The 16,458-nt window shown below is 39.2% G+C and overlaps 1 protein-coding gene across 1 annotated transcript in view; it reads right to left on the reverse strand.

Annotated features, from left to right (window-relative positions):
* LOC102814344 (oligophrenin-1-like) overlaps positions 1-16,458 on the reverse strand; it is a 673,730-nt gene that overhangs the window by 389,009 nt on the left and 268,263 nt on the right. Inside the window, exon 10 of the mRNA XM_006868550.1 lies at positions 8,542-8,633. Within this exon, the coding sequence (XP_006868612.1) occupies positions 8,542-8,633 (92 nt within the window). The remainder of the gene's footprint in view (positions 1-8,541; positions 8,634-16,458) is intronic.

A 16,458-nucleotide genomic window follows, 5' to 3' on the forward strand; every position in this document is an offset into this window, starting at 1 on the left:
TTTTTTTTTTTCTTTCAGGGTTTTATATATGTCTCCTCATTGCATTCTTGCCTACATAGTTTCTGCTGAGAGATCTGAGCTTAATCTGACTTGCTTGCCTTTGTATGTAATGCTTCTCTTTTCCCCAGCTGCTTTCAGGAGTGTCTTCTTATCTTTGATTTTGGAGAGCTTGATTATTATATGTCTTGGTGATTTTCTTTTGTGATCTATCCTTCCTGGGGTTTGTTGAGCTTCTTGAATGTTTATCTTTTCTCTTTTCAGGGTGTTAGGGAAATTTTCTTCCACAAGTTCTTCAACTATCTCCTCTGTGGACTTGTGTGATTCCTTCTGTTCGGGAATGCTGATAGTTCCTCCAAGCTTTTCCTCTTCATGTTGTCCAACATGAAACTTACACCTTCTTCAGATTTTTAAAATCCTTTTTTCTGCTTGAGCTTCTATCTTAGTAGTGTTGAAAGATGTGCCTACCAGCTCACTGGTTCTGACTTCCATCTCTTCAATTCTACTCCTTTACCCTTTCAGCATATTGTCTGTTTCTGATATTCTATTATTAATCATTTGGACCTCTTTCTGTAGGTTTTGAATTGCTTCCAATGATGTAGCTATCTTATTTGATTGTTCCTGTAGCACTTTCTTGACTTTTTCCTTATTTTTCTCAAATCCATTGTGAAATATTTTGATACATTTTTCTGAATTCCTTCTCAGGCATTTCCAAGGTTTCCTCTTTCCAGTATGAAGTTTAGGTCTACCTCTAGGCATTGGTCTCAGACATTTTATCTTGTTTATGGACATGTGCTGATATGGTCATCTGGTTTTGCTTTTTGGAAATGTATAGTGGTTAGCTGTTGCCTTAATACTTAATTGAGTGAGTGTGTTTGGTATTTTTTGTGCCTTTTGATTGCCTCCAGGTACATGTGATCAGGAGGTGGGCTTCCTTTTTCATTCTTCTTATTACTTAAATCAGAGTAACTTTCTCAGGTGTTGTCTGCCTTCCTAGTGTAAGGCAGTTGGTATTGGTTCTTGCCTGGATTGTGGTGTTTTATAGGGTGTGATTGTAGCTTGACTATCTGAAAGTAGTTGCTGTCTTTTCTTGGGTAATATAGGGAGAGAAAGAGCCCCCTAAAGGTAAAAGAGGGAGCCAAAATAACAGAACAGCAACAACCAAAAAAAAAAAAAAAAGATTGGATACTGTAGTCTATAATCACAGAAAAGAAAGAGGAGAGACAGGAGGAAAAAAAGGGAAAAAAAAATATCTGTAGCCTAATATCCTCTTTCAGCTTCTTGCCTTCAAGGCCACCTGATAAATTTCAAGATGCCACTGTAGGTTGTTATGATATAAATCAGAACTTAATTTTCAGCCCATTTAAGTTTTGTTTTGTTTTTTAAAGTCTCTCTCCCACTCCACAACCTCTGTTCTGGCCTTTTTCCTATTAATAAACAGTTCAGGGCCAGCTGTGGCCATCGTGCACTACTGTTTGGTTTTAAGTGGGATCTGTCTCTTTAAATGCTAAAACGATCTGTGTCCATGTGTAGAAGAACCCTCCAGTGGTGGGGGTGTCCACTCACTCAGGCACCCCCTCTACTCACCAGAATGAAGATGTGCAAACAGCAAGAGGCCAATTAACAGATACTCAACAAATCAGAACAAAACAAAACAAAACAAAAAATATTGTCCACACCATTGTATCCGAGGTTTCCACAGGCAGTCCATGGTATGTCTGCTTGCTTGCCCACTTGGTATCACTGTTTTGTCTCACCCAAGTTGTCAGCTCCAGGCCGCTGAGCCCCACAAGTTCAAAAGTACGAGATTTCTTGCTTCCACTACAAATTCCACTAGCTATTAGCCTTGAAACTTTAAAAATATTCCTACATATGTGGTTCAGAGTTTTGGAGCTCTCCCCTGAACCCACTTCACCTGGTATTCTGTGTTACTGCTGATGGAGATCTTCACTGCACCTCTACCCTATCCGCCAGCCTCACTTATTCCTTTTGCTTTAGCATCTCTATGCTGGAGTGCAAGTGTAAGAATCTCTTCTGACACGAATTTTGGTCTTTTCTTTCTTTCTTGTCTTATTAATGCCTTTTCATTCTTCCTATATGATGTTCTTGATGCTATCCCCAAACTCTCTTGGTCTTCAGTCATTAGTGTTTAATTCATCGAATCTTTTCTTGAGCTGATCTCTAAATTCAGGTGGGATATATTCAATGATATATTTTGGCTCTTGTGTCCTTGTTTTAATTTTCTTCAGCTTCAGTATACCTGCATATGAGCAACTGATGGCACAGTCTGCCCTGGTCTTGTAATGGCTGATGATATGGAGCTTTTCCACCATCTCTTTCCAGAGATGTAGTCAATTTGATTTCTGTTTCCTCCATCTGGTGAGGTCCACAAAAGGTATTTGCAATGAGGAAGTCATTGGTCTTGCAAAATTCTATCATGCTAGTACCCATCTGACATAGCCTTGATGGCTTGATGATCAGTACTAGACTAAAGGAAGATTAAAAAAATAATTTTTGATAAAGCAAACAAGTGTAAATTGCTACAATTTGATGAACTTGACCTATACTTATGGAAGAGCATACAATACCAAATGAGAGGGAAGGCGTCTTCACATCAAGTATCAATCCTATCCCTTCTGTTTATAGGGATGGGCAACTTAGGCACTGGCTACCTAAAATGAGGGGGCTATAAAGGTACAAAGTGACTGGCTTACAAGTTTTCAAGAGGGAGTTTAGTTTCAGAGTGTGGGGGGGATGGTAGAATCCCCACTGAATATTTGTCATTTTGTCTAGATGGGTCTAGTGAAAGGAGATTCTGATGATTCAATCATGAATAATTGTTATCATGACTAATTGCGACTGCCACAATTGTAAAGGTAGAAGTTTTGAAGCAAAAGGTGGGGATGGGGGGTTGGGGGGTGGGGTGTAGTTAATCTTACAATCCAGGATCAAAGGACCCTAAGACCATCAAGGGAGAAAAGCATGAGTGTAATGTGGGACCCTATCCAAAGAAACAGTGACACCAGAAATGGAGGCAGAGATGAGGACACACAGAGAGAAAGCAGCTAAGGACTAACAGAAAGAGAGAGGTTGTGTGCTGGCAGTCAGGAGGCAGGCTTGCAGAATGTGCCCTCTCCTAGTTTAAATGATTACATATTCCTGAGTGTTTTTGTGTACACTGCCCCCCAAAAAAGAATTATATCACGCCATCTCCAGCATCTTTTCTATCACCAAGGCCATATTTCCAATGACTGATCCTTCTTTTTTGTTTCCAATCTTTGCATTCCAATTGCCAGTAATTATCAATAAATCTGGATTGCATGATTGATCAGTTGCATACTGAAGCAGTTTGTAGAATGCTTCAATTTCATCAACACTGGCTTTAGTGGTTGGTGGGTAAATTTGAATAATATTGTGGCACTGTGGCTCAACTGAAAGGTTGGATTGAACCATAAAGTCAGCAGTTCAAGCTCACCAGCCACTCCTTGGAAACCCTATACAGGGTCTCTATGAGTCAGAATCTACTCTAAAGGCCCTTAACAACAACAACAACTGGTCTTCCTTGTAGGCATATGGATACTATCTTATCACAGACAACATTGTACTTCAAGATGGATCTTCAAAGGTTGTTTGTTTGTTTTTTTATGATGATGAATGCAATGCCACTCCTCTTCAATTTGTCATTCCCAGCATAGTAAACCATGTGGTTGTCAGATTGAAAATGACCAATACCTGTCCATTTCAGATCACTAATCCCTAGGATATCAATGTTTATGCATTCCATTCCATTTTTTACAACTTCCAGTTTTACTAGATTCATACTTAGAACATTTCCATATTCCCATTATTAATGGATATTTACAGCCGTTTCTCCTCATTTTTTGTTGTGACCCATGAGCAAATGAAAGTCCCTAAGGAATTTTTAGAAAGTAGCTGTTCCCCAGTCATATTTTGAGTGCCTTCCAACATAAGGGGCTTATTTTCTGGTGCTATATCTGACAACGTTCTGGGTTTTTTAATCATGTTTCAATATTCAATATTCTGGTGCTATCTGACAAGTGTTCTACTGCTATTCATAAGGTTTCCAGTGACTAAATATTCAGAAATAGTCCAGCTCTCCTTCTTCCTAGTCCATCTTATTCTGGAAGCTCAGCTGAAATCTGTCCAGCAGAGATGACCCTGCTGGTATTTAAAATATTGGTGGCATAGCTTCCAGAATGACAGCAACACACAAGGCACCACAGTCCAACAAACTGACAGACAAATGGTGGGTTATACACTTAAAAGGATGAAAATGGTTCCTGGTACATATGTGGCACCCAGCAAATGTTATCAGTTCATATTATTTTCATTATTATTATATCCCTTCAAGCCAGGATGTTCGTGGTGGTGGTTATGTGCCATGGAGTCTGTTGCAACTCACAACAACCCTATATAGGATTTCCAAGGCTGGAAATCCTTACAGGAGCAGAAAGCCTCATCTTTCTCCCATGGAGTGGCTGGTAGATTCAAACAGCTGACCTTGTGGTTAGCTGCCCAACTCATATCCTACAATGCTACTAAGTGCCCCTTAAATACAGTTAGAAGCCCCAAATGAAAAAAGTATTTCCCTATTTCTGAAATATGAAAAGGGATTCCAAGAGTCACTTGATCTGTGTTCCAGGAAACATGAAGACAGCTGTCTGATGCCTGCAGAGAGCCAGACTCTGTTCTTTATATTATCAGAATGACTTGCCAGGAAAGTAATGTCACATCAACTGCAGGTAGAGATGGGTGCCTCCACACATGTTCATTATATTTGATGCTCTATTGTGCAGAACACTTACTTTAATTATAATAGATAATGGAACAAAATTAAAAGAGCATAGGCTTATTGCAGACTACATTACATGCTCACCCTTGCTGCTTTTTGTGTACTTGTTTTAAACAAGTAAGAAAAATGTATTCAAGTTTCAGCCTCCTCACCCATAAAATGGGAAAGGGGGGTAATTAAATGTGGCAATTTTTAAAGTGTCAAATATGTTTAAATAAAATCAAACACATGAAAACTTTTAATTCTTCAGTTCTAGTCACAAAATTCCTAAACATTCTCAGGTAGGGAAAAACAAAAAACAAAAACTACATTTAACAATAAAGTCAGTAACCTTGAGACATGCACAGCATTAGATGGAAGAAATAGAAAGATAAATTGACCTCAGGTCCTAACCTCACAGCCTAACTGATTGCAATTGCTTTGAATCAAAGATAAATGCCACTCGAAAATAGCTTGAAAATTTTAAGATTAAAAGGGATTTGAATATTTTAATGTTATTTAAGCACCTTAATACTTCAGAGTAAGTGACACAAAAGTAAAACTATAGCCAAAGGTCATTTTCTGTGGTAAATTAGAGTGTACTTTACTCATTTCAAATAAGCCTGAAACTGTCAAGAAAAAAATAAACAATAGGCTCAAGATTGTAAAATGTTAACTATTGCAGCCATGTTTAATTGAGGCCATCCATTTAATACAGAAGGTCATGTAAATTCACAAACAAAAACTGAGTCAAATTGTGACATCCCAGTTTTTGAAAAGGGGAAATTGACAGTTACTTATTTCAAATAAATAAATATGTCCTCCAGGGCTCTGTGATACAGGGATCAAGGCATAGTTTGAAGAGGGAAAATTAATACTAAGATGCTTGACTGTCTTAGGCATTTCCTATTATTGTAAAATTTAAACTTGAGTGGGATAAAAAGGAATGTCGGGAAACAAGATTACATAAAGCTTGCGAGTCTGTCTTCAGCCTATAACAGATTAGAATACCTAAAAGGGGTTCTAGAACTTGCCCAGTGAAATAGGCATCTTGCAAAGCCTTTGCAGTGTATACAACCTTTGGTGGAATCCTGACCCCTATTCAGAACATTCCCACTAGAAGGGACAAGCAGACCAGCCTGGAACAGCTAGAGCAACAGAAGATACATCTTCAAAGAAAGATCATCAGGAGGGACCCAAAACAAAAAATGGCAGTATGACTGGCTACTACAAGAACAAGCAAGTTGTTTGCTGGGAAGCCATCAAGGCAAGCAATCAAGTTCCTTCAGGACAAACCCCCCCTAAGACTGAAACTCAAAGGGAACACATGAGAAGGCATGTAAGCTTGCTGGTGCCCATGTTGATCTACTTGTGAATAGAAGAGGGGGAAAGGTAGCAATGAAGAAATGGGCTGAGTTCAACTACGTTCCACAGACTCCGATGGACCTGGAGATGAGAGAGAGAAGAAGGACTTGTTGGTCCAAAATATGGTGAGACCTGGGGACACCTGAGCCTATGGACAAGGACATAGCCACAGAGGTCTAGAGCTGAGAGTGAAGCATCCAGCTGATATAAAGTGAGAGGGGTCACACAAGAACACCCAAAGTTGTAGACAGTACCCATTTGACCTAGCCTTGATGTCTTGATAATCAGAACTAGACTAGAGGAAGATTAAAACAAATTTTGATAAAGGAAACTAGGGTAAATTGCTACAATTTGATGAACTTGACCTATACTCATGGAGGTAGTAACTCTAAATACCAACAGAGAGGGAAGGAATCTTCATTTCAAGTATCAATACTATCCCGTTTGTACATAGGGTAGATAGGGATGGGCAACTTAAACACTGGCAACCTAAAATGAGGGGGTGATAAAGGCACAAAGTGACTTGCTTACAAGGTTTCAAGGTGGAGCTTAGTTTAATAGTGTGTGGGGAAAGAAAGAGTCCTCACTGAATAGTTTTCATCTTATCTAGAAGAGTCTGGTTAAAAGAGATGGGGATAAGATTCTTATGATTCAATAAAGAGCAATTGTTATCATGACTAATTGTGACTGTCACAATTGTAAAGGTAGAAGTTTTGTTAACAAAAATGGGGGAGTAGTTAATCTTACAGTCAAGAAACAAAGGATCCTTGGATCAGCAAGGGAGAAGAGCACAAGCAGAATGAGAGACCTTATCCAGAGAAGAAGCGACACCAGAGATAGAGGCAGAGATGGGGACATGGAGAGAGGGAGTAGCTGAGGACTCTGGACTCACGGGAAGTGAGGGACTAAGGGATGGTGGCCAGGAGGCAGATTTGCAGAATGTGCCCTTTGGTGGTGTAAATTATTATATATGCCTGAGTGTTTTAAAAAAGAAAGAGCTAAAGTGAATAGAGAGAAACACTGGTAACAGATGGTACATGGAAGGGATTATAATCATTGTGGTGAAACAAGGTGTATGATTTGTTGAATGTAAAACTGATGATCTGCCCTATAAACTTTCCCTCAATCCACAATAAAAACCTTAAATAAAATAAAATAAACATGCCCTCAAGGAGCTCTGGTAGTGTAACGGTAATGAGTTGGGCTGCTAACCTCAAGATCGGCCGTTCAATACTACCAGTGGTTCCACGGGAGAAAGATGAGGCTTTCTGCATCTGTAAAGATTTACAGCCTTGGAAACCCTATACAGGGTCACTATGGGTCAGAACCAACTCGAAGGCACTTAACAACAGAAACATCTCTTAAAACCTGATCTCCACCACTGACAATTTTATTCATACAATATTGTGATACACTCTTCAAGTTCCTTTCTAGCAATCTGATCATATTAGTATAAACTATTCTATAACTTGATATCTGATAATAGAAACATTATACTGAAATAAAATCTACAAGCATATTTAACCAGTGAATTTTGGATCAGTCTCCCAAGAACAAAGTATGCCTGTACCCAACATAACTCCAAATTCTCTCACTTTAAAATTTAAAGGCTAAGTTTCCCTCTGATACAACTGCTCAGGTTCAGAAAACAGGGCATGGGAGAGAAACAAATGCAACTAACTCCAAAGTTTGCAAGCCATAGCTCTAAAACCTGAGGGCTAAGCTATTTCCAATAGGTAATAAAGAGTCCCCAATACCACTACCATCTTCTATCTTATCTGTCCTCCCTCTAAAATATAAACCATTTTCACTTCTTTTCTACTACATTAATGAATAAAAAAAAGAAAAGAACTTTGACTTACTATCCTATTTGTAGCATCACAAAATGCTGTTGATTTACATATCTGATAGCAAATTAAACCCTAAAAGTGACTTTTTATGCCCAGAGCAGGAGAGACACTCCAAACATAACTAAAAAACAACCTGCTGCCATCAAGTCTATTCTGACTCATTGCAACCCTACAAGACAGAGTAGAACTACCCCATAAGGTTTCCCAGGTGTAATCTTTAAGGAAAAAGACTGCTACATATTTCTCCTTCAGAGTAGCTGGTAAATTTAAACCACCCTCCTTTTGGTTAGCAAACACTAAACCAATGAACCATCAAGGCTCCTTATAGGTGAAGCAAGGCTGACTAAAACTTGCACAGAGAGAATCAGGTCCAGACCAGGTCTAACAGGGATTCCTATGAAGAACAGTTAAGAAAGTCAAGATAATGATGTTTTTAACAGACTTGCACCTGTTCAGCAACAAGGGATAACAGAAGAAAATAAAAGACCTACCCAGGCTCAGCATATGGTACTGCCAATTCACATCACCCCAGCTTACCTTTCATTAGTTTCTATATCAAAACAGAACCTCTTGTCGATAGACTCTGTTTTTCTTCTCACGCAGTATTTCAAGGTTAAGTCCAAGGGCCCCTGATATGAGAGAAGAAGTAATAAGACAATTTGGAAAAATAAAAACACAGAAGTTTCTTCTGTCTCCTGAAGCGTTCTCAGAAACTTGGACAGTATCTGTCAAGGCAGCAGGAGCAATGTGTACACTCAATGAGAATCTTGTCCCTTTAAAACAGTACTTCCAGCAAGATGGCAGATGGTTTCTCCCTGTTCCAAGAAGCAATCCCTAAGTCCAAGAGAAAACACTCAGTGTATACAAGTACTTTCTTAAATGAGGTCCAATAACTAGGAAACTTAATACACATTATCTAAGGGGAAATGAAGAAGAAACAGGCTTTCCAAATAGCATTAATTGTACACACAATTTTTTTTTTCCTGAGTATTTTAGGTAGGGAGTTTGCAACAGGGCAAGTGACTTTTTGTCCACTGGTGGGTTAGAAAGTTAGAAGAAAGTTGAGCAAACAGGTTTCCACTAAAGTGGCAGATGGAAGAGGGAAAACAAACAATCTGGTTGCCCCCGTATTCTTAAGGACAGGAATTTCTAAAGCAATCCTTTATAAGGTGAGGAAGACATAGTGAAAATAAGCAAATTTGTACAAAGTATTATTTGATGTTTCATATGTGTATAATAGTGTGACCCACTTAACTCTTAATTGTTGTTGTTGTTGTTGTTAGGGGCCATCGAGTCGATACCGACTCATAGCGACTCTATACACAACAAAATGAAACTCTGCCTGATCCTGGGCCAACCTCTCAATCATTTCTACATTTGAGCCCATTGATGCTACCACTGGGCTAGTCCATTTTGTTGGGGGTCTTACTTTTCTCTCCAGCCCTCCACTTTACCAAACATGATATACTTCAGTGACTGGTCACTCCAGACAATATATTCAAAGTATGAGAGACTAAGTCTGGCCATCTTTGCTTCCAAGGGGCAATCTAGCTGTACTTCTTCCAACACAGATCTATTTGTTCTTTTGACAGTCCATGGTACTTTCAATATTCTCCTCCAGCACCTGCACTTAAGGCCATTAAACTCCACTTTCTCCATAGATAAAAATTCCAAGAATGCTCCTTCGAAGACAGGACGGCGAGAACGTCTCTCTCATAATTCTGACATGTTATCAGGAGAGACCAGTTCCTTGAGAAGGGCATCATGCTTGCTAAAATAGAAAGTCAGCAAAAAAAGATGAATGCCGCAAATTATATCAACTGACACAGTCGAAGCAGCAATGGGTTCAAGTGTAACAGCTGTAAGGATGGCACAGGACCAGGCAATATTTTGTTCTGTTGTGCATAGCGTCGCTATGAGTCAGAACCTACTTGACAGCACCTAACAACAACAACGTTTAGTTTCCCTCTATTATCTCAAAAGGGACAATGTAGTACAGGGAAAATAAGCAACATTTATTCATCATCTACTTTGTGACACATTATTTTTTTTAAGGTTTTACTGTGAATTGAATGATAGTTTACATGGGAGAACATCAGCTTTAGATTCATCCTATCGTATTTCGTTTCATTACAATGATTACAATCCCCTCCATGCATCATCAAACAAAAAGGATTGTTTGATGATACATAGAGGGGCTCCCCCTGCCCATCAGCACACAGCCCCTCTCTCTCCCTGAGTCCATAGTCCGCAGCCGCTCCATCTCTCCACCTCATCATCTCTGCCTCCATCTCTGGTGTCACTGTTTCTCTGGATAGGGTCCCGCACTCTGCTCTTCTCTCTTGAGTGGTCCCAATGTCCTTCGCTCCTGGACTGCAAAATCAACCACTCCCCTCCTTTTGTTACAAAATATCTACCTTTACATTCGCAACTCGCTCATTCAGTCCTGATAGCAATTATTCACTATTGAATCACAAGAGTCTTATCCCCATCTCCTTTCACCAGGCCTGTCCAGACAGGTTGGAAACCACTCAGTAGAGATTCTACCTTCCCCCACACCCTCTGTCACAAAGTGACAGAGGGTGTGGAGGAAGCCAGCCACTTCATGCCTTTGTAGCCTACCATTTTGGGTAGCCAGTATCTAAGTTGCCCATCCCTGTCAACCCTCTGTACCAAGGGGGTGGGAATGATCCTCACTGTAAACATTTGGTTCCTCTTTTGAGCTACTACATCCATAAGTATAGGTCAAGTTCATCAAACTGTAGTGGATTACTCTTTTTTTCCCTCTTCTTTCTTCCTCTAGTTGAGTTCTGAACATCCAGCCATTGAAGCCAGGTCAAGTGGATATTATCTGCAAGTATGGGTGTTCTTGTGCATTTCCCCACACTTCCTATCAGCTGGACGTTTCACTCTTTGCTCTAGTCCTCTGTGGCCATTTCCCTGTCCTAGGGCCAAGGAGTTCCCAGGTCTCACTATATTGCTGGCCAACCAGGTCTCAACCCAGGTTGACAGGAGTCTATTGAAAGTGGTCAGACTTAGCTCACAACTTCATTGCTGTTTTCCCCCCACTTCTGCTTATTGACAGACTAATGTGGTCACCAGCAAGACTACATGCCTGCTGTTGTATTCCCCTTGAATCTGTCTTGGACGGGGATATGCCCTGAAGGGCCTGAACCACTTCCCTTGATGGGTCCCAGGGGAACAACTTGCTTGTTCTTGTAGTAGTCAACCAGACAGCCATTATTGATTTTGACTTTTCCTGCTGGTCTTTCTTTCAAGAAGTATCTTCGGTTCTTACATCCACTCCAGGTTGGTCTGCTTGTCCTTTCAAGTAGAAATTTCCCACCTCAAAAGATTCTGGATGAAGGTCAGGATTCCATCTATGGTTTTTTGCAATGCAAAGGCTCCGCAGGAAGACTCCTTCACTGGGCAAGTCCTAGCCCCACTTTAGGTATTCCAATCAGTTGTAGACTGAAGATGGACTTATAAGCTTTCTATGGTGATGTTTCTGGCTATTCCTTTGACTCCCCCTCAGTGTCTATTTTACAATAGTAGGCAAGGGATAGCAAGATACAAAAGACAGCAAAGCATCTTACCATTAGTTCCCCTCTTTTACCCATTCAAACCATGCCTCAATCCCTGTATCCCTGTATCCCAGAGCTCTGTTGTTCCAAGATTGAGCATACATAATTTTTACCTCTGTCCCACTTAGCCCAGGTGAACCTACCTAAATGTTCTCCCATCTGCCTTGTTCTTGCATTCCCCTCACCCTTCTTGTGTATTGCACCCCACCCCCCAAATACAAAGTATACCCTACCTCCCTTCATCCCTCCCTTCCCCTCCCTCCCTTCACCCCAATAACCAGCAAAGATTTTTTTTTTCCTTTTAGTGTGTGTACTTTTTCTTAAGCTTTTACAATAATGGTTCTATACAGTATTTCTCATCTTGTGACTGTGTAATTTCACTCAGCATAATGTCCTCAAGTATCATCCATGTAATGCGGTGGCTTGCAGTTTCCTTGAATTCTTCAAGGTAGCAGAATATTACATTGTGTATATGTACCACAGTTTGCATATCCATTATTCCACTGATAGACACTTAGGCTGTCTCCATCATTTTGCTATTGTAAACATTTCAGCTATGAACATTGGTGTGCATATATCTACTCGTGTTATGGCTCGTATTTCTTGTGGGTAAATACCAAATAGAGAAATTGCTGGATCATAAGTTATTTCTATTTCCAATTTTCTGAGGAAGTGCCATATTGCTTTCCAGAGAGGTTGGATCATTTTGCAATCCCACCAGTAATGCAGGAGTATCCCAGTCTCTCCCATATCCTCGCTAGCATTTATTGTCCTCTACTTTTCTGATCTTCATTGTGATGGCTGGTGTGAGATGATTATCTCATTGTTATTTTGATTTGCATCTCTCTAATGGTTAGTGATTATGAACACTTCTTCATATGTTTATTGGCTGCCTGGATTTCCTCTTTGGTGAAGTGTCTGTTCATGTCCTGTGTCCATTTTTTAATTGGGTTATTTGTCTTCTTCTTGTAGAGGTGTTGTATTTTCCTATGTATTTTAGAAATCAGTCCCTTGTCTGATGTGTCATTGCAAAAGATATTTTCCCATTCTGTGGGCTCCCTTTTTACTCTTTTGGTGAAGTCTACTGATGCACGCATGTTTTTAATTTTTAGAATGTCCCAATCATCTATTTTGTCTACTTTTGTTTGTGTAATTTTCAAAATGTTCAGTACTTTGTGTGTGCCCTGTATTATTAGAGCCCTCAAATTTGTCTCTATTTTTTTCATTAATGGCATTTAAAATTCTGGATTTACTTCCTATCCAGGAGCATGGTATATTCTTCCATTTTTGTAAATCTCTTTTGTTTTCCTGTAGTAGTGTTTTGTAGTTTTCTTTGCATAGGTCCTTTGTTTCTCTGGTTACATTTATTCCTAGAAGTTTCATCCTTTGGGTGGCTATTGTAAATGGTAGTACTTTCCTAATGTCCTTTTCAGTGCTGTCATTATTAATAGAGAGGAATCCAACTGATTTTTTATATTGATCTTATACCCTGCCACTTTGGTGAATCTTACACTGTGGTCCAGTAGCTCCTTTACTGAGTCTGTGGGGTTTTCTATGTATAGGATCATATCGTCTGCAACTAGAGAGAGTTTTACTTCCTCTTTGCCAATTTGGATGCCTGGAGTGGTGACAAAAGGCATCTTTGTTTGGTTCCTGTTTGCAGAGGGAAGGCTTTCAGGTTCTCTCCATTGAAAGTTATGTAGGCTATTGGTTTTGCATTGTTGTTGTTGTTAAGTGCCGTCGAGTCGGTTCTGACCCATAGCGACCCTATGTAGGATTTCTAAGGAGTGACTGGTGAGCTTGAACCACTGACCTTGTAGTTCAAACGGCTTTGCAGTCTGGCGCATTAACCCACAGTGCCACACCAGGACTCCATATATGCTCTTAATTATGTTGCGGCATTTCTCTTGAATTCCTACTTTGTTGAGTGTTTTTATCAGGAATGGATATTGGATTTTGTCAAATGCCTTTTCTGTATCAACTGATACGATCATGTGTTCTTTTCCTTTTTCTTATTATATATGGATTACACTGATAGTTTTTCTAATGTTGAACCATCCTTGTATCCCTTATATAAATCCCACTTGGTCAAGATGTATTATTTTTTTGATGTGCTACTGGATTCTGTTGGCTAGGATTTTGTTGAGAATTTTTGCATCTATATTCATGAAGGATAATGGTCTATAATTTTCTTTCTTAGTGATGTCCTTCCCTAGTTTTGGTATGATGGTTTTGCTTGCTTCATAAAATGTATTAGAAAGTTTTCCATTCTCTTCTATATTCTGGAATAATTTGAGTAGATTTGGTAACAGCTCTTCCCTGAATGTGTGGTCGAACTTACCAGTGAAGCCATCTGGACCTGGACTTTGTTTGGTTGGGAGTTTTTGATTGCCTGATCAATTTCATCTTTTATTATGGTCTATTCAAGTCTTCTACTTTACTCTGTGCAAATTTAGGTAGGTTGTGTTTTTCTAAAAATTTATCCATCTCTTCAAAAATTTCAAATTTGTTGGAGTACATCTCTTCATAGTATTCTGTTATTATCCTTTGATTTCCTTTGGTTCCATTATGATATCGTCCATGTGGTTTCTAATGCATGTTGTGTCTTCTGCCTCTTTTCTTTTGTTAGGTTTGCCGATGGTTTGTCAATTTTATTGATCCTTTCAAAGAACCTCTTGTCCTGTTGATTCCTTCTATAGTTTTTCTGTTTTCTATGTCATTTATTTCTGCTTTAATCTTTAATAATTCTTTTCTTTTGTTGACTGTAGATTCCCTCTGATGGCTGGTTCTATTTGTTGGAGACGCTGTGTAAATGTGTTAATTTTGGTTCTATCTTCTTTTTGGATCTATGCATTTATTGCAAAAAATTGTCCTCTCAGCACTGCTTTTCACCATGTCCCAAAGATTTTGGCATATTGTGTTTTTGTTCTCATTTGTTTCTAGAAGCTTTGTGAGATCACATTTAATTCCTTCTGCTACCCAATTGCTTTTCAGCAGGGTGTTATTCAGTTTCCATGTGTTTGATTTTAGTTTCTTGGTCTTTTTATTGTTGATTTCTAGTTTTATAGCATTGTAGTCTGAAAAGATGCTTTGTAGTATTTTGATGTTTGTAAATTTATGGAGGCTTGTTTTGGAACCTAACATGTGGTCAATTCTGGAGAATGTTCCATGTGCACTGGAAAAGAATGTGTATTGTCCTGTTGTTGGGTTGAATGCTCTGTACACATCTATGAGGTCAAGTTGGTTGATTGTGCTATTAATTCCTCTGTATCTTTGTTGAGTTTCTTTCTGGTTGTTCTATCCCTTTTCAAAAGTGGCATATACTTATAATTGTAGATTTGTCTTGACTTGGTATTGGATTTATCTCACTTATGTAGTTTACTAGCTATGTGACCCTGAGCAAACCATGTGAACCTTATCTTCGCAATCCCTTAAATGTACATAATACTCCTAACCCTAAAGTCCCAAGTTCAAAACATTTCTTGAGTGACAGGTCTTTAACTGGGTACCACGCTAAGTAGTTTAAGACATTATACGATCCAAACTGGTCATAGGTTAATTATTCAATACCTCTTTTTCTCCTTGTACTACCCCACAAATCAACCTTCAAATCTGACTTACTTATGCTCACTATGAATGATGGAACCGTCAATCATTCAAAATCAAAGGAACAACATGTACCTAAGGACAAAAGTGAGAAAGGGTGGGAAGGTGAGTTGAATGGAAATAGGAGCCACAAGAAAGAAGTGGGATAACTGTTGCTTCATGGAGGGGACTGCAATCATTAAAATGAAACAAAGTGTATTATTTGTTGAATGTAAAACTGATAATCTTGTCTGTAAACCTTTACTCAATTCACAATAAAAAGTTTTTGGTGTTTGTTTATTTTTAAAATTCATTGAATGTCCAACTATCAGGACAAGTAATTTTGATAATTCCTTTCTGGTTTGTTTTAAATATTCAATTTTAGAGTAAAATATACTTTGAAAAACTATGTATATAAATCTGCCTTATTTAACTTAATACTTGGGATGATGAGGGCCTCATTACTAGAATTTTTCAAGAAGCGTTCAAAGTGTCATACATGTATCCTGCCTATTTAGTCTTAAATCCCTCAGCACTGGTGGCATCACAGCTCAGGGGCCTGCTTTCTGACTGATCAGTATAGAAGTACTCTTACTTCTCACATAGACTCTTTTATGAATCTATGTCTTGTATATATTCTTCCTTCTACCAAAAAAAATGGCTTTCTCTATGTTCTCTGGCTGGCTAAACTCTTTCTCTACAAAATACAGCTCAGCTTTCATTTCTTCCAAATCCCTTTACTACCAGTACTGCCAGGTGTCATTGAGCTAATTCTGACTAATGGTGACTCCATGTGTTCAGAGTACAGCTATGCACAGGATTTGCTGGGGTGTTTTTTTGTTTTTTGTTTTCCCCCAAGGCTCCGCAAGAAGCCTATTTCACTGGGCAAGTTCTAGAACCCCTTCAGTTATAGGCTGAAGATGGTTTACAAGCTTTCTGTAATTATGTTTCCCGACATTCCTTTCTCTCCCATTCAATTGTCTATTTTACAATAGTAGGCAAGGGACACCAATATTCATAAGATAGTCAAGCATCTTAACATTATTTCCCCTCTTCAGACTATTCTTCGATCCCTGTATCACAGAGCCCTGTTGTTCCAAGGTTGAGCATACATCATTATTTACCTCTGTCTCATTTAGCCCATGCAAACCTGCCTCACTATTCACCTATCTACCTTGTTCTTCCACCCCTCCCCCTTCTTGTGTATTGCCCTCCCCAACACCCAAGCTACATGTCTACCCCCTACCCTGTGCTCTACTGTCCCCTCCCTCCACCCCCCAACCCC

Source organism: Chrysochloris asiatica, unplaced genomic scaffold (assembly GCF_000296735.1).
Source record: "Chrysochloris asiatica unplaced genomic scaffold, ChrAsi1.0 scaffold00118, whole genome shotgun sequence".
Lineage (NCBI taxonomy): Eukaryota > Metazoa > Chordata > Mammalia > Afrosoricida > Chrysochloridae > Chrysochloris > Chrysochloris asiatica.